Source organism: Parambassis ranga, chromosome 16, assembly GCF_900634625.1.
Source record: "Parambassis ranga chromosome 16, fParRan2.1, whole genome shotgun sequence".
Lineage (NCBI taxonomy): Eukaryota > Metazoa > Chordata > Actinopteri > Ambassidae > Parambassis > Parambassis ranga.
Window position 1 is genome coordinate 6,711,556 of NC_041036.1, and position 25,407 is coordinate 6,736,962.

General features: G+C 41.5%; 1 protein-coding gene across 4 annotated transcripts; it reads left to right on the forward strand.

Annotated features, from left to right (window-relative positions):
• The first annotated feature begins 1,865 nt into the window (after nt 1-1,865).
• Nucleotides 1,866-23,417, forward strand: zhx2a (zinc fingers and homeoboxes 2a). 4 transcript variants are annotated; one of them, XM_028424787.1, is made up of 13 exons: nt 1,866-2,072; nt 16,855-17,352; nt 17,480-18,196; nt 18,825-19,037; nt 19,117-19,380; nt 19,470-19,685; nt 19,843-19,927; nt 20,083-20,268; nt 20,905-21,308; nt 21,402-21,648; nt 21,736-21,892; nt 22,262-22,381; nt 23,015-23,417. In XM_028424787.1, exons 2-12 carry the CDS (start codon nt 17,254-17,256, stop codon nt 22,377-22,379), a joined length of 2,706 nt encoding a protein of 901 aa, XP_028280588.1. In that variant the 5' UTR covers nt 1,866-2,072; nt 16,855-17,253; the 3' UTR covers nt 22,380-22,381; nt 23,015-23,417. The 4 variants fall into 4 exon arrangements, with proteins under 4 accessions (XP_028280588.1, XP_028280587.1, XP_028280589.1 ...); XM_028424786.1 differs by lacking the exon at nt 1,866-2,072 and adding an exon at nt 2,090-2,294; XM_028424788.1 differs by lacking the exon at nt 1,866-2,072 and adding an exon at nt 2,090-2,294 and having other exon boundaries at nt 21,739-21,892.
• Nucleotides 23,418-25,407: the final 1,990 nt, after the last annotated feature.

The window sequence follows — 25,407 nt, forward strand, 5'->3', positions numbered from 1 at the left end:
CTTCTCTCTGTGCTTCTCTCTCTGTCTGTCTCTGGCCTGCCCTGTTTAGATGTTAGTCCTTTCCAATAGTTACCGAATGACTAATTAAAGAGTCTCATCTCTGTTTATTCACTGATAGGTTGGTCAATCCTCCACCCTATTACACAGCCAACCAGCGTCCAACTATATAAAGTGTGATGAGACAGACTTTTGGCTCCCTCTAGTGGTCTTTTATTCAAACCACACTTGAGGCAATATCTGGTGATTTTGATGCACACTGTATGATCATACAGAGTGTAGAAAATAGATGGAACCTGAAATATACAACACCCATACCTGTACTGTAATATTAGAAATGAGGAGGAATTAAACATCAAGAGTGCTCGTTTATAATGTCATGTAGTGAGTTACCTACTCAGCCATTATTGGATAAAGCCTCATTTACCTTATGTATTTTTTACCCTCACTTGTGGGCATGTGTGCAGACGTAACAATGCACTGTTATCATCCTTTAGTTAGAAAAATAACTGATTTACTGTGGTACTGTTATTATATGACATGTAGTCATTAAAATGCATAATGTGTAAATGGTTAAAGGGCATATTGCTCAGGTGAAATCTGACCATCAGCTGTGGATGGTTGCTTTGTCCTGACGAGTCTCACGTGAAGGTCGGGTGTGAACCTCCTCCATTTTTGTCCCACCATCATTTAAATGTTCACCAATCAAGTTGGTATGAATAATAAAAGAATAAATCTCCCATTAACTCCTCTTAAAGATGAGGATAGAGGTTAGTAGTGACAAACACCTACTAAAATCAATAACTCAGTTTTCCTGCACATGGTTGGAGAACACATCTGCAGTTCATTTTGACTGTGTTGATCTGGAAGTAAACAACATGCTGCAGCTCAGCCTTTACCTTTTAATCATGACACACCCTCTAATCGTCAATTTAAAAAAGAAACAGACACAAAATGGTTAAAATAATCTTCAAATATGCTTTTCCCTGCACATAGACAGCTTATCCCCCACTGTGCGGCTAACCTTTAAATGGCTGCATTAGCAAAGCAGCATGCCACACTATTTCAAGGTGAATTAACTCTGTTTTTACACACACACATACACTGCAGAGCTAGTGACTGCAAAATCAGTACAATGTTAAATAAAACAAATGGGATCAAACTTCACTAAATCTATCTAGACAGCAAACGTGAAAATGACATTTTTCTTTTTTCTTGGAATCACACAAACAGCAATCTAAGGGACAAACTTTATGTTTTTTGGCAACAAAATCCTGTTCTTTTAATAAAAAAAACAGCCTCAGCTGACATCCTGCTTTAATAATACAACACTGGAACATTTGTTTTTTGTCAACACCAGAGGAAATCACTGCAGAATAATTAATGTATGAATCCATCAATATGTACCTTGTTACATGAAGGATGTGATGCATGCTGAGGCCAAGGTCAGAATCACTTCTGAAGTGGATCCAGTGGAGGTCACTGTTGTGTGTGAGCTCACTGAGTTGTGTGTGTGTGTGTCACCTCAGGGCAGATTCACCAGTATAAACAGCTGACCTCAGACGAACCTTGGTAAATACTGTGAGTGTGTTTTTCTGTTTTTCTGTGTGTGATGCTCAGTCAGAGGTGTAGGCAGGTCTCCCCTGCTGCTGCTGGTGGTGGTGGTGGTGCTGCTGCACAGTGCATGGCAGCCTCCAGCTGAGAGAGAGAAAGAGAGAGAGAGCACTGCAGCAGCTCCACACCTCACATCACATGCATACAGGGAGATACAGCGGTGGGCGGGGTTAGAGCCGGTAGGTGGGGACTCTGTCGTCGTAACAAACGCCCCCATCTGCTGCTGCTGTAATATTCAATTAGCTCCAAGCACAGAGGCAGGCAGACATCAGCACAGGGGGGCAAGTTGACGGCAGCAGGACGCAGTTCATTCAATTTTAGAGCAGCAGGCATGCTCCGTGCAGACAACGGCTCTGTCCAGGCTGTTTTGACGGAGAGTTGTGTCACTTTCCACCGCCTGCTGCTAAACTTTTGACGGCTGTAACACCATGGAGCCGCTGTGGACGGACACCGGCGCCTCGGTACGGCATGCAAATACGTACTCTGACGTCGGCGATCATGTGGCTTTTGGCGTAGATCCTCCTTGTGATCGCCAATTTTTCCTTTCCTGTCGCCTGTTGTGTGCTCGCTTATCGGGCCGCTGTGAGAGTGTTTAAAACAGCCTCGGCGTCTTCCTGGCTTTTAGCAGACGCTTTCGGATTGTACCGCACTACCTGAGCGTCGCGCCAAAAGCGGTGGGGCAGGTAAGAAATGGATAAACTCTTCCTCTGTTTTTCACCAATACGTGACAAAAGTCCCCCAAGTTAATAACTGCTAACTGTTTTAAGGCTGGCTCTGCCTTTTTGCGTGGCTCCCGAACAGCCACACGCCTCTGTGTAAATATTTTAACTTGTCTCGCCGCATGAACTTTGCCTGCCCCGGCCGTTTACACCTGCGTACTCCCGACAATGTGTCCACCAAGTTGATAATTGGACGTTTTCTCCTCCGTGTTTTTAAGTTTCACTTCGATATGTTGTGACCGTGGTGGGGGAGAAGACAGAGGAGGAGAGACATCGTGTCTACTTTTCCTCCTCCTCCCCGTGTCGACATAACCAGCAAAACATGGCCGTCCTTTGCCGACATGTTGTTACGTCGATGGCGAGAGGGGGAACATTTGGGGAGAGTGTTTTTCTGCGCCCCTCTGTCACATCTCGGGTTGGCCGGGCTGAAACGACTGTTCAAGTCGGCTCCTGCTGTCAGTGTAGTCGGTCACATTCGGCGGGGCTGAGGTTTGAGTGCAACTTTTGGAGTCCGACGTTGTTTATACACTTTGATTTGTGCGACTCTGCGATGTAGGCGTACCGTTACCCCTGGTGATGCCTCCTCCCCTCCGAGACCACGGCTCTTACTGCAGGCAGGCAGACAGGCTGTACTGTGGCGCTGGAGCTGACTTGTATCCCTTCATTGCAGTGGCTCTAAAACTGCTGTAAAAGTCAGGCGTGGTTATTCATCTTTTTCTTAATGTAGAATATAACTTTGCTTATAACAAACTGTACGCAGTCTGCACTGGAGCCAGCGTGTCCTCACTGACACATTTCTGGAGGGCTGATTCATTTAACTGCGTGTTTGCACTGTATGAGGTTGTATCCATGGAGATATATGAATATGGGTAAATATCGAGCACAGATGTTAAAAAAAATATTTATCGATTAGGAGAAACTGGGTTATATTACAGTTGCTCCCACAAATAGATGTTGAATTGGTAAATAAATAAAAACATCCTTATCATATTACATGTCATAGTTTGAGTCCTTAAATCAGATATATGTCTTTTTGCTGCATGAATGTGAACTGTCAAGATGAACAGATATGACCCACATAATAATAATAATACAAAAAAACAATGTGGCTTGTAATGTGATTGTCTCTCCCTGTTCACGTGGCCTGTCCAAGGCAGGACTCTTCCACCCATTCTGTAGATTTGTCCCAACTGAGGACGTGGTCGAGGTGTAGCCTTCAAAGGTCACACCAATGGATGTTAAACAGGGAACTGTTGGTTGATATTTACATTTAGTAGAATCCAGCTATTGCCAGCATGCTATGAATCCTGGGATATCGGGCAGCGAAGGATCCGTCTGATGCAGCTTTCCTTACTGGGAAATTGCACTTGAAGGGTTGTGCCCTTAAGTTGACAGTGGAGGTAATGGCAGAGTTTGCTTCATGTTTGCTTTGAATGGAGCATCCTGTATGTAGGGACATCCGGCAGTTTTAGACTATAGGCGTTGTTTGTTTGTTGTGAATGAGCAAAGCAGCAAAAAGATGGCGACATCTGCAGGTTAAAGCATGATCTCTATGTGAATTTAGCTACAAACTGTACTCTAGGATAGTTTATTCTGGTTTATTCCAGAATGTGCTTGCCATAATGTTTCCTGTGACTCACAATGTCTTGGGTATTCCTGTTTAATTAATACAGTTTTTTGTTAACACTTTAATAAAATATGTAGTTTCTTCTGTTATTTATTCAGTGATTATAATTATTTTTTATAATGTAAAATTATCAAACATTCATGTTATAACTGTAGTATTTAGGGTAATGTATTGGTGTTGTGATGACTACATCATTGGGGGTGAAGCAACACCACCTGGCCTTACAATAGCAGTTACATGTTGACAATCAGCTTGGAGATTAAAATTAAAGTAGCTTTTCCCAAGTGTTGATAAACAGCCCCTTAAGCAGATTTATTATGCAATAATTCAAAGCACCTGTACAGTAGTGTTGCAGACTTAGTCTGTACACTTTGTCCCACAATTAATTGGAGAAAAGATGGACATGGATTCAGCTTTCGAGATTTCTCGACTGAAATGAAATATGTTTTTCATTAGACGCTGTTCTCTCTGCACCAGGAAGATCTAATGTTTTGTATTTGTAGACATTCTCTGATCAGTGCTACCCCTGCCTCCCTCTGTTGTAAAAGATGTAAGTGATTTTGATCACAGTAGTAGTTAACCCTCCTGTCAGGCCCCGTTACCAGCTATTCCTCTGGGTATAAACTTGGCTCCCGCTCACTAAGCCACGCACTCTTGCTCTTTCCATGTGAAGAGAAATTTGGCTCATGTTTGTTCTTCACATGGCTTCCTACTTGTGATCTGCCAAATCACAGATAATGTTATATAAATTGGAATGACAGGCGGATCATTTTTATTGGTGGCTGAACAATCAAAGCACGTACCTGCTTCTGTTGATGAAAGAACACTAATCGCATCGTAAACCAAACACACACACACACCGATAGTTGTGAAGCCAAGCTTTTAATTTTGCAGATCAATGGGAAATACAGATAAAGTGGATTTTAGTAATTCATAAGAAATCAACATATGTGCACTGGCAAATCATTTTCAATAACAAACCAAGATTGTTGGAAGTCAGTGTACTAGAAAGATGTCTTTTAAAAAATGTGTATTTAATATCCCCATTGACTCAGATATGGGACAACATCACAGAATTGTTACAGTTTGACAGATGCAAGATTAAGTCAGCTTCATTTTTTGGAAGGGGGGTTGTTGTTCTCAGCATTGCTCAAGGGATTAGTGAAATGCACAGATGTTAACATCCTACCTTGTTGTCCATAACGGTGATTGGACCACCATCTACTACACTATGGCAGCAATGGATACTAAGGAGACTTCAGCAAGAAGAAATACGTGGCCACATAATTGTTTCATTTACAATAGGAAGTGGCTCAACAGATCTATCTTTCCCCCATTTAAGTGCAGGTCCTTCCACATTTGCCCATCCACGCAGTCTCAATGTAGTGTGACCTCTCAGAATGTCACAGCCAAAACATCCAGCTGTGAGGTGATCCGCTCTATTTGTTCCTAGAGGCGCTTATTCGTTTGCTGTAGTCAGACAGTGGAAAATGGAACAAGACTCAGTCTGTCACTTTTATTTATATTGGGGGGAGAAATTACAGCGCATCAAGAATTGGTGTCAAATTATAACAGAGGTTTTGAATGAAAGCACAAAGATGTTTCTGTTTAGACAGATTTGCTCAGACAGCGCGCACACAAGCTGTTTCATATCAAAACACAGACAAAGGTGTGTGTTACTGTTGTAATGTCAAATTAGTACCTTATGTTTTTTTTTAATAACATCTCAGGTGATAACAAAACATTTTTTCTAAGTGTTTATTGTTGTCTTACATGATTTATATAAATGACATGTGGTATGTGATTGCTGACAGTCATCATACTGCCAGATTTTGAATGTGTCAATTATAATAGAAAGAGCTTGTAAAATTATCTGAAGCAGAAGGTTGACACGTAAACATACTTTTATTGAAAAATTGTGTTTGGTTTTGATAAATGCAAGTTGACAGGAGGCAGGTACTATGTCTGACGAGTGTGCTTCTAATGTTCTGTCTTTAGAAGAAATTTGTTTCAACCGTTGACTATATCTCTCTCTCTCTCTCTATATATATATATATGTATATATATATGTATATATATATGTATATATATATATATATATATATATGTATATATATATATATATATGTATATATATATATATATATATGTATATATATATATATATATATATATATATATATAAGTGATAATATGTTTTATGTTGTGTATGTCTTTATCAGAGGGAGAGGATGAACAGCACAGTAAAAAGCTGTGCACTCAGTACTACAAAATATATATATATATTTATAAATTGGCGGCAGGATTGGCCACACTTTCGCTGCTGGTGGCTGGCAGTATAGGTCATAACCCTGCCTCCCACATGTTAGTGGATGCAACAAAGACCTAACTAAAACCTTAAAGCACTCCTCAAATGTTTTTTTTTCCCAGAGATGGTTTATGGCTTGTCAGCTAGTTTTTAATCACACTGATCTGTGTTCAAGTGATAATATGTTTTATGTTGTGTATGTCTTTATCAGAGGGAGAGGATGAACAGCACAGTAAAAAGCTGTGCACTCAGTACTACAAAATATTATTAGATCCATAGACTAGTTAGATTATCAGGTTGCTTAAAATAGATTTTCAGTACTAGTAATTACATTAACGTTGGCATTACAATTCACTTTAAATTGTCATGCTACATTATTATTACTACAAAAATAGCCAACATTGGATAAATTGACTTCAGACGTATAATATTATTAGATGACACTGACAGCTGTGTTTGTGTAGCTGCTGTTCATGTCAGAATGTTCAGAGCTGATTTTTATTTTGTTGGGTACAGGCACATTATACTGACTGTGTTGAATGAACTCTAGCATCTTTATAACAGGCTTGTGGTTGATTTAGCAGTATATTACAGTCAACCATAAACCCATGTTCCTTCTGTTTTTACTTTCACTACTACTTTAGACATTGCTGACAGATATAGTTTGGGCCATGTGAGTTTTTGTCTTGGGCTCATCCCTACTTATTCTACAATAAATATGTATTTGTTATATTTAGAGTCGTGCTAGCTGGCCAGTGGTGAGTTTCAGCACCTTTTTGTTTTTCATATTCATCATCATTTTCCTGACCACACATCACATTTTCACATCCAGCCCAGAGCTATATAATGGCTGTCCATTCTCCTGGTGAAACACTGGAATGAGTCATCACGGGTTGGAGTTTGTTGTCATCATGGCCTGTTGTGCTCTGCTTGGCTCTGTGATGACATCACCAACATGTACACTGTGCTTTGTTCCAGTGATTTTCGGTTCAGGTCCTCTTGCTGCGCCTCTGCCAGCTTCTCAGACGTGTTGTTAGGTGACTAAGGCAACCACAGAGATGAGCTCACCACCTGTAGGTGGGGCTGAGAGGGAGCCGTGATGGAGGGAAGGAGACAATTAGCGAGGCAGAAGAGGAGTTACATAGGGACAGACAGAAAGGGAGCATGAAATCACTGTATGTGTGATGTCTGAGAGACAGAGCGAGACAGGAGAAGAGACAATTGAATGGCAGTGCATAAAAATGGTGAAACGGGATAGTGAGAATGTGAGACCGATGGAGACTAAAGCCCCACATGCACCTTAAACTGTAAAAGCCATTCTCCATGTTGGTGTCAGGTCGATTTTCAGCGTGAAAGACTGTGATTTGCTAGTCCAGGAGCTTGTTGGATTCCTGGAAATCTTCCACTCCAGCAGCAATATTTCCAGGTAAAGCACACAAAAGGTCACCGCATTCTAACATGTAATGGTATTATGTGTCCAATAAGATCATTTCCATCTCTATTGGTGTACTTGATATGGCATCGGCAGCTACAGCTCTTGGAAATCTTGCTGGAAAAATCTGGAAAGAATGGAATGTACGTCTGTGGTACTTTACATGTTTGAAATTCAAAACGAACTATAGATGTCAAGAGAGAAAACTAGTGAGAGAAGCAAGCAGCGACAAAGCAAAGAAAGAGGACACTAGAGTCAGAATGTCTAAGCGGTGTGAATGAGAAACAGGAGACGGCCTAGCATTGAGACGGCAAGATAAGTGTGTGTGTGGGAGATAAAGTGCGTGCACTGGAACCTACCATTAGTATCTCCAGCCAGTCATTTCATAAGCTGTGGATCACTGTATTTTATGAGGGACCCCACTGCATCATTTCTGCATTGATTATTACTTTAGCATAAAGGTGCATACAACAATTTGTACAGTGGTGTGGTTTTGCATGTGTTAAGCTACCCTATGTACTTCATCCACCAGTAAGAGGTAATTTCAGAGCAACTGCAGAGTTGCAGAGCTTAAAACTGCTTCTGCAAATGAAATAAACCCTCTGCTGAAATTCTAAAAGAAACAACCAGCCCATAAACCTTGGAAAAGGCTAGCTTTATTCTCCTGTATGTCAGGTGGGCCATTCATGCCTGTGCATGTGTGAAGCCTGGCTTCCCCCGTCCTCAAGATTTCAAGTTTGGAGGGGAAAAAGGAAAGAAGAGAGAGGGAGCTTAGTATAAAGGCTTCTGCACTGCACCACGTCAGCCACTGGAAGAACGGAGACACGCCCCCTGTGCCAGCCTGAAACCAATGAGGAAAGGCTGGAGACCATCCACAAGCCACACCCACTGCAGGGAAGGCAGCGATTGACAGGTGGAAAAACTGGCCACACAGGAGTACTGAATACTCGCTGATGCTCAAAACAAATGCGAAATACTCTCAAGGCTTTCTCATTTGAATTTGGATAGAGAGCAGTGACAAAACCTCCTCTGCCGCTCATGCAAGGGAGCGCATGTGAAGGACATACTGTATAAAAACATTACAGTGTGATTTCAGTGGCAGTGATTCACTGTGGTGAACCTTGTGCCATAGTTGTTCAAAACAACTCCCATGTGCAACTGTTGACCTAATTTGCCGGCTGCACGTTGGCCACATGATGACCTTTGCCTTACTCCACTTAGTGTAACTAAAAAGGCACAATTCACCCCTTCCCAAACACAAGAGCACACAAGAGTAGCCTATTTTTAGAGATGGTTAAAGCTCTTAAGAGTTGACGCTGTGGAGTACAAGATTTTTAAGTGAGAGTAAGACAGTGTGTTTGTCTGGCTGGCTGTGCAGAAGGCCATGAGGGACAATGAAAGAGAAGAGTGTAGAGGGGGACATGGTGGGTAACAAATAGGACCACAAAACTGAGCCACACATGTTTGTTCAATTGTTTTAAAAAAGAAAGAACTGCCCCACATTCCGTCTGCTTTTCATTTCTTATCTCAGCCTGTGTATTATGTGAACGCGCTGATGTATCAGCCCCATCATTGGGGTCATTTTGTGTGAGTGCAGAGGGTTTGTAGCAACAAGTTGAACAAAGGCAGCTTCAGATGTTGTACAACAGTGTGTTGGATACGAAGACAACACAGAATCTGAGGCCTCTGGTGTGTGCAGAATAGCTTATTGCTGGCCTGTAGTGATGATTTTTCTGTGACTGATGTGACCAGCGCTCGGAAAAAAAAAATCTTTAAAAAACACATGTACGTCCAAATGAGATTTATACTTCATAGGTTACGTAACGTAAATCTTACTGCCACCCATAACGAATAAAGTTGAGATGAATTTTTTTAAGCAGTGATTTCAAACATCGATGTTGTCGTGCCACTGATTGACCTCTGCGGGGTTTCTGCTCCAGGATGCAAGCGCACACGCACGCACACTTTCTCTTGGTTACAGTGTTACCATGGTAACCCAACAATCAGCCGCAGAGTGGGTGACACTTGGATATTTTTATAGCTTGCCCTTTGTGTGTGTGACGGTGCGCCTGTGTGCGTGTTCAGTAAGGAGACTGATCTGGCAACGTGAGACTAGTGTGTGTGTGTTCAGTTTTGTGCGTACCAAATTAAATGGAAGACTGGATCCTTGATCAAATACAGTGCAGCCTGCTTGACAGTGTATGCAGTATGTAGGCCATTTGAATAAGGTCACTGCAGTGATGATCAGGCTAGTTTACCAGAATGTCCATGTGAGAGTATGGCCGCTTGTCACAAAAGCTGATAGTTGTGTGTTGGTAGGAGAGGAAGAGTGCTAAAATTGGCAAAAACAACAGAATAACATAATGTTAAATTCAAAAAGTTGCTACTCATGCACTGTTTATGCTTCTAATTGTGTCCCAGTGAGAACGAATTTTCTGCTCATTTTGAAGCATTATCAGTTGTGTATGAATTTAATGTGTAATCAGAACCTATAGAACACCTTTACAAAAAAAAAATATTTGCTGTTAATGTTGCAGATCTGTCCAAATACATGTACCATTATCTGCACAAAACAATCCCCCCCAAAAATAACAGTATTTCCAGTAGATGAGAACACACCTGATAGGGGCTGTGTGTGAAAAGTCACTTCCAGACAGTATCTCTACTTGATGTCAGACTTTTGAATAGTCCTTGAATACACCATGTGACACAACACAAAAAATTCAAATGAATAATTAAAGAATTTCCTCTATTTTCCTCTCTTTGTTTTTGACTTTAAACCTGTTGATTACAGTGGTGCAGACTTAGAAATTGTGTATAATGCAACTAAACATGAGAGAAACTGAGGCTCTGAGGGTTAGTAGCAAATCTAAAATAAGTAATTTTATATATTCACCAAAAACACACTGTTGGAAATTTAGTCCGGCCCATTTTCCTTACGTGTGTACAGCCCAGGAAAGGTAGTGCGGCTCTGTTGCTATGCAGAACATACCAAGCACTCAAACACATTACAGCACTTTGCTTTGCTCTAGAGGAGCCGCGTGATGAGATTTAAATTAATTCTGCAACGGTCCGAAATTCTGCCTCTTCCCCCTCCTGCTGGGACACGTTGTATTAATGGCGGTGGTGCTTCTATTCACCCACACAAGTCAGACACATGCATTGTCCTCCTCACTGTGGTGGCTGACTTGTGGAACAAGCAGTCATGAGGGAAAACATACTTAAAACAAGACAGGAAAAGTGTGCGGAACACAACCCATACAGCAAAGCTAACAAAGCAGAGTGTGCACTCCCTGTGTGTGTTGTATGTGATGGATGTGTGATTTGTTTTTTGTTTTTTTTTTATTGAATGTGATTATTTGTGATTTTATGCTACCATGATGCCTTGTGGTTGTTATTTTAGCTCCACTTTGACTGGCTTATTTGTACTTCATGCATGACTTCAAGTACAGGAGCAGCAGAGGTTGCCAGTCACATGCCTTTGTGTTTCTGACTGTATTTGTGTCCTTGTATTTGTGTCTTATTCTAAGAGCAATAATAAGTTCGCCAGAATGTGTCAGTTGTTCAGCCCAATCTTAGATCAGCTTGTCCAAGAAAGAGGTGAGGCACATTGTTTCATATTTCAGGCACAGCATGGCCTTGAAAGAGTGTGAATACCCGATGAGTCTGATTATGATGTTGATATGGTGTTTGTGTACTGTGGGTACACAAGTAGTGCAGGTATTGAGACACTGGCACGTAGGTTATTTGGTTTGGAGAGATGCTTTTTTTTCCACAAAGACATCTGCAACAAAAGCCCCACAGATTTTTCTAAACTTTCATTTTTTTTTGTAGACACAGTCTGAGACACTTTTATCCACTACTCCACTTTGAGATTACGTTAATGGCATCCAGAAATAGGAACTGCTGCTGTGAATCATCTGTTCAGAGTCATTCCCTTCTCACTGCCGTTTGGCTAGAGGTCCTCTTTATAGCCCTGTTATGTTTTCGTCATATCGAATCATCTGTTTGTCTCCATACATTAGAGGCTGCTCAGTGGCATGCAGCATTTGTAATGATTCTCCTGTGGTCCCAGCAGTATGGATGCCACTGTGTAGCTTAAAATGATTAGTGCCCAGACTGACAAATGCTTTTTGCTGCCTGGCAGCATTAAACACAACTCCTTGAGAAAGACGGCTGCGCTAATATAATGCACCAATCAGACAGACAGTCAGACAAGAGGAAAGTACAGACAGACAGACAGGCAAGCAAAGGGCTGCCAGGCTGAGTATTCATACAAGTTTAATGAGCATCCAGACAGTAGGGAGTTTGTGGCTCCAGCACTGAGCTCACTGTGCACACAGAAGCTGGCTGCCTAGGTTAGACACACTAACGAACAGGTGGAAGACTGACCGTTTGACCTGGGTTATGAAAGTGGCCAAGTTTATCCACAATTAATTTTTGTCTTTCAGTATAATGTGATTGTGTGGGAAGCTCAGACATCTGAAAGTCTGAAATATTAGTTTGAGCACATTTCTTTCAGCTCTAAGGCAGAGATGTTTACAGCTAAATAATCATACAGCTTAGATCCAAGAGAATTTTTATCTCAAGGACACAAAATAATTATGTTTTATCTGTACGACTGGATCACATTGGTATGCCTGTTAGAAAGACATAATTCAAGTTATTTTGATAAAATCTGAGTGACTGTTAAATAGAGTTCTACATTACCATGGTTATTAATCACACTTCTCCTTTCCATGATGGCATTCACTGCTCCCAAGTAGCCAGCCAAGGCAGCAGGAGAGCAGCCCCTCCCTCCCTCTTCTCCTGAAAATGATATTGGAGAGAGGAAGAGGCTGTTGGTGCCAGTGTATCCTCATCAGTATTTACAGTGGCTCCTCTCTTTGTTTGAGACGGTAATTGCACATGTTTAACTTCACTGCAGCAGCTTAAACTGCAGAGCTGTTTGTGTTTACATTGTGTAAGATAATGTTAATTTGTGTGAGTCAGCCTCAGCTCAAAATCTGACTTGCTGTGAACATTTTTTTTTTTGATAAATGACTCAGTGCGCACTTCGTTATTATGCAGACCACTGCATTGATTCTGATGTTTGTGAAGTAGTTGACAGTGCTGACGTTTTTTTTTTTAACTGAATAACAGTTGCTATAAGTTACTAATGCAGATGTTGCATAAATAGAATTGCTCATCTTCTCTCCACTCTGCTTGTGTGGGTTAAACACAGCAGTAGGAGGTAAAAATCCAGCTATAGCTTGGTGATATTTTTCTTTCTGTTTCCATTCTGTTCTGCCTCGATCTCTTATCAGCACATCCAAAATGTGTTCAGGCTGTGTCAGCAGTAGTTCAGCAGGTCACATGAAGTGGCACTTCAGATGCAGCTGACAGATGCATCTCCCATTCCTTCTTACCAAATGCTTGTTACTCTGCTGGATTTTGCAGAGGCCAGATTTGAGGCACACTGATGGTGAAGGGTGCACTGATATGCCATAATAAACCAAGGACAAAAAAATTGGCCCTGGCATTGTAGCTTCAACCAGCCTATCACATCGTTGCAATACTTTGTAATTGCTGAAGATTAACAGAGAGGAGAATTGAAACTCTCAACTCCAGCGAATACTAGAACTAGCAATAGCATGCTGGATGGATAAAGGCAGAGAGAATGAATGATCGATCAGATGTTCTGCATGTGCCAGTGTAGTGCTGAACAAACTGCAGATGTATTAGGTCAAAAAGATGACTGTAAATTCATGAATACTTAAAATAAAACAAGTAGAGCATATGTTTATCAGGAGGGATGGAGTACATATGATAAATGATTGATCAGCTGATTAGTGTATTCCAGCAGAGTTGCCCAGAGCTGGCTTTGCCCTTTGCAATGCAATGCAGTGTTTTATTATAATGTTCAACATAACTTTGCAGATATAAAGTGGCTCCTATTTTTTTCTGTAGTTCACTCTAAGCTAATAAAAGTTTCAGATATAACACCACCATATTTATATTCTAGTGTTGACAACATGCATGCTTATGTGCTTAAAACTCATCGGTATCTAAAAACAAAGCATCAGAAGACTTGTAACAGTTAGTGCTACCTCAGCAATCATTTCTAATGGTTATGACTGCTTCTTCACCTCTGTTGTCACCTTTCTTTAAGTTAAGCTTACAAACTCATGCATAACATTCACCAGCTTCTGCGTGTTATGTGAATGGGATTTCTCAACCTATTAAAACGCACAGCTTCATATTTATTTATTTATCATTAGGATTTTTTTTATGCCTTTAAAAACACCATGCCTCCTGGTGGTGCCTGTACATACAGCCTCCGTCAGTGACACGGATGTCCCTGCCACTTGACTACAGCTCTACGTCTACAGTTGCTATAGCGACACCATGGTAATGAGTCTGCATTCTAATGATGCCTCAGTGAGTTGTTTGAGGAGTTGAGATGTCTCGGGACAATGAGTCGGCTTGCAAGTGACAGTGTTCAAGCCTTGAAGGGTACAGTGCAATTTCATTTCTGTGCTGATATTGGAATGGTCCAAATTAGGCACTTTTATGTGATTATAAAGTGCAGAACCAACATCCCGGCTTGACAGAAAAGCCTTAAGTTATATTTAAACACTCACCATCTCCTCATCGTGCAGCACAGCTTCATTATTTGGAAGGGTTTATTCTATCAGTATTTCTGTATGGGCATCACATCATTAAGTGGTGTCATGAAGAGGAGATTTGGAAGAGGACGTTCTCTCGTCCTCTGCTCACTTGGTTTTATGAAACCTCATTATGTCCTTATAGAGCTGCTGCATCGACTCATTTGATTTTTACTCATGTGAATATGAGTATGAAGCTTCTGCATGAGGCCTTTAGAATATCAATAGACTCTTTCTAGTCAGATCAGCTCCTTTCTCTCTCCTCCCACTCATTACAATATCACCTTAGGTACAGTTCATCTGCTCACTCTGCCTCAGCTTTTTGTATATGTTATTTCTTGATGAAGGTGACATTTACACGAAACCTAAATAAACCATCTCCTGACTCGTTAAAGACATGTATCTCAACATGCTTTATCGCTGATGTCTCACTTCATTCACACTTGGGAACACAACCTGATTCGTGATTAGTCAATATTTTTCAGAACAATTTTTCTTACTGACAGCAGCAGACCTGTCGGCTGCATATGTTTGCATATCAGCTATATTATCGAAACCACTAATCAATGATGAAAGTTTTTACTATACATAAAAAGCCACCAGAATAGTATGGTTGCTGATAATTTCAAATCTCATCTGGTCTGTTAACATAGCTGTCAGATGTCTGACGTACAAGAGAAAGTGACAGACTATAATTATGTCAGTTGTGTGTTAGAAGTAGGAAAAGTCATTATGGTTTGCATCATACTGACTTGTTTATTGTTTCTCTTTAGCATAGCATGTGTAGCAGCTGGTATAAATGGTCGAGTATTTTTTGTCTGGCATCAACAGACACAAAGGTGTGTGTGTTTCAGATCCACCACTTTGCAGCTTGTTGCTGTCTGCAACTTTAACACAAAGAAGTTTGACACTCTGACAGAACACAACGAGAGATGTCATCCTGGGGAGAGCAACTTTAAATTCTAACGACTTGTTTATTGTTTCTCTTTAGCATAGCATGTGTAGCAGCTGGTATAAATGGTCGAGTATTTTTTGTCTGGCATCAACAGACACAAAGGTGTGTGTGTTTCAGATCCACCACTTTGCAGCTTGTTGCTTTTCTCCTGATCAACTCATTGTTTATTCTCGATACTGCAATATCACTAAATCACTCCTGTGTCATGTCTCTCCCCTTCCTCCTCCAGTTGTTTTGATTGAAGTTGATTGAAGTCATTAGTAATATTGCCTTTGGCTTCTTTTGTGACTTTGGTTCTTCACTTGCTACTCAGTCTATATTAGTTAGGTTTTCCTCACACAGGCTTCCACCCTGCTGTCAGCTCGAAACAACAAATGCTCATTAAGGAGTCCACAGTGGTTTTTCAGTCCTCCAGCATTGAGTGATTTTTACTTTACTCCTTATGTTCACTGCCGTTGCACAACATTTTGAGCGTCTTACACTTTTGCAGACTTTTTCAGAACCATCTTTGACCGCCTGTAGGCTGTCTGCTGTGCTGCACTGTTTGTCAGCTGGGTTTTTCATTTTGAATCAGTTTTGCACACTAATCAGCAGTTGGCTCTCCCTCTTTTGGGTGGTGGCTTTCTGCAGAGCCACATGGGACTTTGTTCAGCTAAAATCAAACACATCATGCTGCAGTTCTTGACTACCATATTTTTTTTTCTGTACCCGTGCTGTTTGTGTTTGCTTTTTTTGCCATTGAAAGGGGGATTTAAGTTTTCAGTGGTGTCAATGCATATTAGGGCTAAGTGGCATGGACCAAAACAAATAAGACACTTTTTTATTTCCCAGTCATTCATGATATGTTTTGTCAGTAGGGGAATTTGTTTAAGTGGATATCTGGTTTTCAATTTCAGTGTAGTAATAATAGTATTTCCCATTAATCATATGGGAATTATAGCTACAGTATTTTAAAAGCTTAGGGCTACAGCCATAGCACTGCAGAGTTTCATGACACTAGCTGCACATTCTCCACACTGGAACACTTCTCTTCTTTGTTAGATCCTTTTCTATGCGCACAGGTATGTCTGTGTTTACCTCTGCAGTGGTTTTGTTTGTTTGAGTTTTAAGCTGAATGAAGGTGCATCTGTGTTTGCATCTAGTCTCTCTATATAAATAAACATGGGACAGTTGAAAAGCATACAAACACACGTCACTGTCAAAAATTTGAAAGTTCTGAGAGACACTCTGTAACACATAATTTAACTGCAGCTGATAAAATATATCTGTGTGACAGCTCACCTTTCTAAGGTGAAGATTTGTCATGATTGGTCCATGTGTATATTATGTTTTTTTAACTTATTAATGACTGATTGTATGGCTGCCACGCTCTTTGAAGATGTGAAGGATATTGATACAAACAATGATTTTTCTTGTATTTCTTACATGAAAATAAATTAAGGGTATTGCCGGGCCCTATTAGATTTATTATGCAAACTGATATATCTTTACATATTTAAATAAAGCTGCGTCATCTTTTTTATATAATAATTATTCTTTCTAAATCCTCATTCAGGTAGCTTCCTGTCATGCAGTTCCAGGAGGTCAGCCAGCACTGGAGCTGACACTGTCAGCAAAGCCAGCCTGCGCTACACTACACCAGCCTCATCTCTACCAGACCTTCACCTCCCACTGCCCTCCCTTCTCTCCATGCACTAATCTTACCCCAGGGGAGGACTGCTCTCCTTGGCTGCTGAGTCCAATCCCAGAGACTGTCCTGTGTTTGCTACCTCCACTAAAAGCCTGGGCCTTTATCTGCATTCTGCCACCAGCCAGTCCTCCTGGCTATATTTCAGCACCTTAGGCTGTCTTTCCACAGTACTCAGCCATACCCTCCTTTACAACATCCTTGTGCTAGCACAAGCGCTGATCGAGGACAGCTGTCAGCCAGGACAGACCAGGATCTACTGTCATCATGTCGAGTCGACGGAAGGCCTCCACTCCCTGTATGATTCGACCAGAGCAGACTATGGTGGAGCTGGATGATGAGGCAGAGGAGTCAAACAACATGGAGGTACATTCTATGTGCCGGTTAAATAAATCAACAAGGATTTTGTCTTGTATGGAGCTGTCATAGCTTGTATGGATGTCATAGCTTCTGGAAAAGCTGTCAGTAATGACTTTGTTCCTTTTTTTCCCAGACAACAGAGAACCATACACAGGAGGGACTTATAGATGGAGACCTACACACACAATCAGAGCAACCCATGGATGTGGATCTGCTGGGCAAAGCCCTGGACCTCCCTTCTGCTCCTGACAAACCAGTGACAGAGCCACCAGCCCTTTCCAAGCCTCAGCGTAGACAGCAAGGGGGCTATGAGTGCAAATACTGCACCTTCTCCACACAGAACCTCAACACTTTCAAAGAGCATGTAGACGCCAACCACCCAAATGTCATCCTCAACCCCTTGTACCTGTGTGCTGTCTGCAACTTTAACACAAAGAAGTTTGACACTCTGACAGAACACAACGAGAGATGTCATCCTGGGGAGAGCAACTTTAAATTCAAACGCATCAAAATGAACAATCAGACAATCTTAGAGCAGACAATAGAGGGCTGCAGTAACAACGCTGTCATCTACAACACTTGTGGTGTCATATCTGGCAAAGGGGATGAACTAGGCTCTATGCCACCAAGCAAACCCACCACAGTCAAGCTCAGCAAACCAAAAATAATGACATCCGAAAACAAACGGACAGATTCTCAACTGGGTAAACTGACCCCTGATCTCTCCAAGAAACCGATCACAGCTGTCAACGTGAACGGGACAGTGATCATACCAGAGTCAACTCTCCTCAAAGCAGATGGCCTTTCTCACATCATGCCTTCCCTACAGCGGCCTCTAAACTATACCCAGGTAAGATGAACTGGAGTAATGAAAAAGAAAAAAGTAAAGGAATATTTTGATATTCTGTGAAAAGTAATTTGGAAAAGATACAGCCAAGCTAGCTGTTGTTAAGGTCAGTTATTTTTTAAATAGAAATAAGTCAGTTTGTCTCATGCTTACTAAGCTAACTGTAACTCTTGATTTGGCTGAATATTTAATGTGAAGCTAAAAGTGGGCTCCTTTAACATTTGGCAAAAACACAAGTATAACTATTCCCTGCTTCTGTTTGACAAAATTAACATTTTAATGCTTTATTTTATTAGCTTTTTAATACCTTCCAAGGAAGTCACCTGGAAAAACAATGTACTCTAGTGCTCATTATAAGCATAAAAAAATGTGGCAATTTGATTAATTACCAAGTAATTGCTAGTCTAGATCAGTTTATCATGCAAGAATGTGTACAAAGTAAGCAAGTAATTATAATTATACAATACAATAATTACAAAGAATTTTCCTTTCAATTATTTATTTTATTTAAATTTATTTGAGTGATTTTCTCTAATTGGCAATTAATTTTATAGATCAGTTCACTAAACTTCAGAAGAAATTATTTGGAAATCATAGAGACAAATAATTGGAAATTGTTGTTTGTTTTCAGGTGCCGAAGATTGCAGTGCCCCTCAACACAACCAAGTACAACCCGTCCCTGGATGACAACCTGACACTGATCTCTTCATTCAACAAGTTCCCCTACCCAACACAAGCTGAGCTGTCCTGGCTCACTGCAGCATCGAAACATCCAGAGGAGCAAATTAAAGTCTGGTTCACAACTCAGAGGCTTAAACAGGGTATTAGCTGGTCACCTGAAGAGGTAGGATATTAATGGAGATGGTGAAGATGTTTTATCATTTGTAAATGTAGCTGGTATAAAAATACGACATCTTTTCCAGGTTGAAGAAGCCAGGAAGAAAATGTTCAATGGTACCATCTCCTCTGTGCCTCAGACGTTCACTGTAGTTGCATCTCAGCTCAACTCCCAACCCTCCACCAACCAGTCAGGCCCCACCACAGCATCCAAATCCATGCAGCCGGCAGCCTCTGTCCTCCAGTCCCTCCCGTGTCAGCTCCTGGGACAGACCAGCCTCGTGCTGACTCCTGTAGCCAACGGCTCTACTGTCACTTGTGCACCTTTGGCACTAACAGTGGCTAACCAGGTGAACATAAAAAAAAACATCTTACAACACACAAACCGAAATACAGCAACTGGACATGTCATTTTAAGCAAGTGAATCTCCCTCCACAGGCTGCACAGTCACTCAAACGGCCCTTGGCCTCTCCTGTAATCGCCACGGAGAGCAAACGACCCTCCATCATTCAAACCATCTCTGCGCCTATGGCCACATCCAAGCTGGCATCACCGAAAGTGCTGAATTTCACTGTTGACCCAAATAAAACAGCAGAGCAGCTGTCAGTGCTGAGGGCCAGCTACACACAGTGTCCTTTCCCTGAGGAAGATGAGGTAAGAATAAGTGAGTGAAATGACATTTCTTGTGCGATGCCATACATAGAAAAATGATTGTCACTGTATTTATTTTCTAATAATGGCTGCTGCCTTCTTAACTCAGAAACAGTTAAGTGCAGGTGGTTCTCAGTGACGGCTGTTTCTGTTTCTGTAGATCTACAGGCTAATAGAGACCACTGGGCTTTCCAGAGGAGAGATAAAGAAATGGTTCAGTGAACAGAGGCTACTCAATCTCAAAGGTATGTGGCCTGATCAGTGCTGAAATGTAAATTTTAGATTTTTTTCATAGAAAAACTGATTTTTAAGCACCAACATTGAGTTATGCTAGTCATCAGTCAATATTTGTCTAGCATATGTTGGTCCTAAAATCTTTCCTTTTTTGCTTCTCTTGGAGGGGTTCCTCCACCACCTGTGCTGGTGAAAGCAGAAGCAGCATCACCACCTAAAGATGCCCTGGTAAAGAAAGCGGTGCCCAGCCAGTTTCCCCTGCTGGAAAGAGTGAAGGGAAAGTCATCAGAGCAGATGAAAGCGCTGGAAGAGAGTTTCCAGAGGAGCAGCTCTCCAACTGAGGCGGAGCTAGGTAAAAGCCTACAGCCAACCCTCTCACATGCACATGAACGTAATCTGTTAAAATGTGTTTTGTTCTGTGTTGTGTGTGTGTATATTAGGATTAGCAAGAAAAAAGGGGAGAGAGAGAGGGAATGCAGTCGTTTGCCATTGAGCTATATTTAATATATAAATTCTTTAAATTTATAATCTGACCTGTGCAGGTCCTGCCAGGCCAGCTGTTCTAGATGGCTCTATTTAATGTGGTGAAAGCCACATGTGTTGTACAGGTTGTGTATCTGTACAATTAAAAAAGTGCTCATTAAATAGGAAGTTTTGATTAAAGTCTGCCAAATTATCCAATTGGTTGTTTTCTTGTCAGGTTTATCTTTACTTTAGGACTTGGATGTTTAAATTTCTTTAAGAAATCCAGCAGTGTTTTCTTCTATTTGTACTAGTTCACAGCATGTGACTTAATTTTCTTTCACCCCAGAGAGAGCTGCAGGCCCATCTCTGGTGGGTGACTGCATGACAGGAATAGCAGAAATGTTTTTAATGAGCCAATTTTAAGTCCCCCTGGAGAGAGAATGAATTCCCAGGTTGTTGAAAAAAACCTTCCATGTTGAGGATACACGGCTTATCTGATCCACTGACCTCTGTTCTGCTACAGACCAGCTGGCTCAGGAAACTAGGCTGTCTAAGACGGAGGTGGACTGCTGGTTCTCGGAGCGCAGAGCACTTAGGGACAACATGGAGAAGGCTTTGTTGACCATGGCCTCAAAAAACACTGAGGACAGAACGGAGCGACCAGGAGTGCTGCTAAATGGGGCTTCTCACCGAGAGCAGGACGGGAAACCACCCCGCTCCTCACCTCACCCACCTGTCCTAACTTCTTCCTCCTCCTCATCCCCTCCTGTGCTAGCAGCTTCTTCCCCACGTCCAATAACCCATTCTTCCTCAGCATCTCCTCCTGTCCTCACTTCATCCTGCTCTTCTTCCCCACATCCTCCCATCCTGTCGGCCTCTGCAAGCCCGGCGTCCATCACCAGTCGCTCTCTCACCCTCCTCAGGGAGGTAAGTGGAGTGACTTACTGAGATTGTTGTGTGCAGCTTACTAAAGTTAGATGCAGTGGAAAACAAAGCATCTGTTTACTGGTGTCTTGACAGATGTTCTGCCGGACCCAGTGGCCATCTCCTGAGGAGTACAGCCAGCTGGAGGTCCAAACAAGCCTGGGACGCACCGACATCGTCCGCTGGTTCAAGGACCACCGCTCGGCATTGAAGAACGGCGAGACCCTGGACTGGATGGAAGGTTTCCAAAACCTTGCAGAGCAGCACAAAGCAGACCAGGAACAGAATGGCCAGAGTTCTGAGAAAAACCAGAGCGTTTCCTTGGAAGTGGAGCCAGTGAAAGGTACATGTCATTTTTACAAAGGGGTCGGATATACTTGTTTGTATTTCTGCTTCCTCTGTTTTCTTAATGCTACATCCCTGTGTGTAGTAGAGGAGGCTGCTGAGAACACAGCTGCTGCAGAGCACTCCAAACTGCCTGACCAAGACAAAGTGCAATGGCTGACTGACAGACTAACCCATGGTGTGACGGACCTGAGCCGAACCAAGCAGGACCAGACGAGTCCTAATACTGTAGACAAAGGGAGGTAGGTTGAGACTGATTTTCTGCCGACAAAATCATAATATATTGCCCCCCAAAAAAACATGCACTCGTTGTTACATTTTAGAGGACTATCTGAGGAGATATTGTATTTTAAGTTTTTTTTATGAATCAAAAAATACAGCACCCTACAGACACAGAAAACTGTAGGTGCTAAATTATCTATTTTTTGTTCAACTAGATTTTCATTACAAGTAGACTATTATCATTAGTATGCTTGAGTGCCTGTATTTTGCTGCTTCAATAGTGAAATTTCCCAGTTTGGGATGAAAAAAGTATTTTCTATTCTACTCTCTTGTCGTTTTCTTCTTTTGTTTTAAATCTTAACGGGACATTGTACGTGTTTTGTTGCCAGGTGGGTAAAGGTGACTGTGGCAGTGGGGGAGGAGAGTGAAGCAGGAGTGGAAAGACAGAGGCTGGCAGGAGACACAGACGTTCTTACCATTGAACAACCAGGGAGAGTTACTGGTTAACGGTATGAACTGGTTAAATGGCTGGACGTGAGCTTAAAGGAAAAAATGTCTTTGAAACCTGGATCATTTTTTTCTACATTTTGAAAAGGTTGTTGTTGTTGCTGTTTAAACATTCAGCAGACATGGAAACAGGAGGGGTGGCATACTGTGTAAGCTGTGTTGCTCCCCTGCTTTTCATGGTGCATGCTGGGAAACACTTCACTTCTCTGACCCCTCACAGGAATCATTTGGCATAGAGAATAGACTTTGGTAGCTTCGCTTTCTGACTTGGCTTGAATAAAGGCAAAATAAATGGTGAACTGTTCCTTTAAGATGGCACAGCTGCAGCCTCCTGCTACCCAGGAAGTTATTAGTGTATAATTATCTCTGATTGGTCCTTGACAAAGATGGCATACATACACCATCATTAGCATCACGAAGATACACATGCGCATCCGAGTATGTGGTTACAAACAAAGGCGAAGTGTGCAAATGTTCTTTGTGTAATTATTTGTGCTTTTGTAGCCAGTGTGGTTTTGTTTTTACTAAATCCCAATTGACAATATGAATATCAAACAATCATATATTTATATAATTATAATGTATTTCCCATTATATAGTCTAACAAATCCATGTTGTATCTGTTTTTATTCTAGGTGAAGATAATCCTTGTTGGCTGTCACTGGTGACCCCTCATGGAACCAGTGGTGCATCTTGTCTGTGATGTCATCACAAAGCGCCAGGGACTTTTAAAGTTCCACAATTATAGCACTGATGTGAGGTGCAGACCCTGACATTAAGAGGAGTGCCAAAGCTGGACTTCATGCATTGTTCTTACTACTACTTTTTTTGTTTTTTTGTTGGTAAAAGAAAAAAACTGTAAATATTTTTCTGTAATACAAAAAAAAAGTTTGTACAGTTTTACTGGGAGGGCAACTTTTGTTACATTTTTCTAAAAAAAAAAAAAAAAAAAGTCTGATTGTTGCCCCAAAACATGGAATGTTTTTTTTTGTTGCTGTTTAAGATCAAAATGTATTATAGTCTGTTATTTGCTGATAATCAGTCCTATTTTTTTTTTCATCATACATGCGCACTGCTCATTATGAGTAGACTTTGATGGCACTTGCATATATCCCGGTTGTAGTGATAGATATCTTCATACGCGTTTGCTTCATCGCAAACTCTTTGAAAACTGTAACTTCTCCTTTTCTCCTGCAGCCACACCTCGACTCGCCCTCTCAGAGCTAAGCCACTAAAATCACTCGCAAATGCTAAGGGTGGCGAGTAGAAAAAGACGGTGTTTGGGTTTCAGTCTTGCTGCTGAGAAACCCGTGAATGAACACACACACACACAGTCACATGGGCAGACCAGCACTAACAGCATTAAGACGGATGCATGAACACACTGTACATCCTAAATTCTTTTCCCATCAGCTGGCTGTGCCATCACTACCCGAGGCTGAAACAGTACAGAATGTTCACTTTCCTGATTTAGAGATGATTAATTACAGAGCAGAGTCGAGTGTCTGTTTGATCGCACCATGCTGCCTTTTCTGCTCTATTATCTGACATTTCCTGTCTGCCTCATAAGTGGGTAGCGATGATGTCAGTGCATCACTTTTTTTTCTGTTCCCAAAATATTCTTAACGAAACGTTTTAAGAGCATATTGGTGAAAAATGTTTTACGCATGATAAAGTTTCCTTTATTTGAGTCCTTTTTGAATCTCCATTTTGCTCAGCTGTGATCTGTGAACACACCTCCTGTCTTCTCTCTAGGCTTTCTGTTTTTAGGTTGGTTCTTCTATTCAAAGTAGGGTTCAGTACAGGACGCTCAAAGTGAGGTTTAATGAATGTGAAAAGAGATAAATGACCAAATGAGGATGTTGTGAATAACCGCAAAAAGCATTTGGAATGTCACAGCAGCGGCTCGCATGTGCTTCAACAAGTTTAACTCCTTCAAATTTAAAAAAAAATAAAAAATCTGAATTCTGGATCAAACTGAAAATCCATACAACGAAGAAGTAAAGCTGTCATATAACCCTGGTGTGAACAGCAGGTGTATGATATGCTTGCTGGCTGAATGTCTGTTTCTGCTGCTGCTGCTTTAGTCCCATGTTCAGACAAGTATCTGGGATACTGTACACTTGGTTGGCTAGTACAGAATACCGCTTTTATTTTCTACTTTAAGTCTACTGTAACTCAATAAAAACACAACCTACTGTAAAACCTCCCCTCCTATTTTAGTTTCAATGACACCCACTCAGATAAGAAATTACACTCAACAAAAATATAAACGCAACACTTTTGTTTTTGCTCCCATGTTTCATGAGATGGACTTGAAGATCTAAACTTCATTCCAGATACACAATATTACCATTCCTCTCAAACATTGTTCACAAATCTGTCAAAATGTGTGATAGTGAGCACTTCTGCTTTGCTGAGATAATCCATCCCACCTCACAGGTGTGCCACATCAAGATGCTGATCTGACATCATGATTAGTGCACAGGTGTACCTCAAACTGCCCACAATAAAAGGCCACCCTGAAATGTGCATTTTGTTTCTGCTTTATTGGCGGTCTGGGGACTCAGAACCAGTCAGTATCTGGTGTGACCACCATTTGCCTCATGCAGTGCAACACATCTTCTTCGCATAGAGTTTATCAGATTGTCTATTGTGGCCTGTGGAATGTTGGTCCACTCCTCTTCAATGGCTGTGCGAAGTTGCTGGATATTAGTGGGAAACTGGTGCACGCTGTCGTATACGCCGGTCAAGCACATCCCAAACATGTTCAATGGGTGACATGTCCGGTGAGTATGCTGGCCATGCAAGAACTGGGACATTTTCAGCTTCCAAGAATTGTGTACAGATCCTTGCAACATGGGGCCGTGCATTATCTTGCTGAAACATGAGGTGATGTTCATGGATGTATGGCACAACAATGGGCCTCAGGATCTCATCACGGTATCTCTGTGCATTCAAAATGCCATCAATAAAATGCACCTGTGTTCTTCGTCCATAACAGATGCCTGCCCATACCATGACCCCA

Bases quoted from the DNA above. Each gene is read 5' to 3' on its own strand.
- zhx2a (XM_028424787.1), top strand. From the start codon at position 17,254: ATGTCGAGTCGACGGAAGGCCTCCACTCCCTGTATGATTCGACCAGAG. The intron at 21,309-21,401 runs GTAAGTGGAGTG...GTGTCTTGACAG, and splicing joins CTCTCACCCTCCTCAGGGAG to ATGTTCTGCCGGACCCAGTG. The intron at 21,649-21,735 runs GTACATGTCATT...CCCTGTGTGTAG, and splicing joins GGAAGTGGAGCCAGTGAAAG to TAGAGGAGGCTGCTGAGAAC.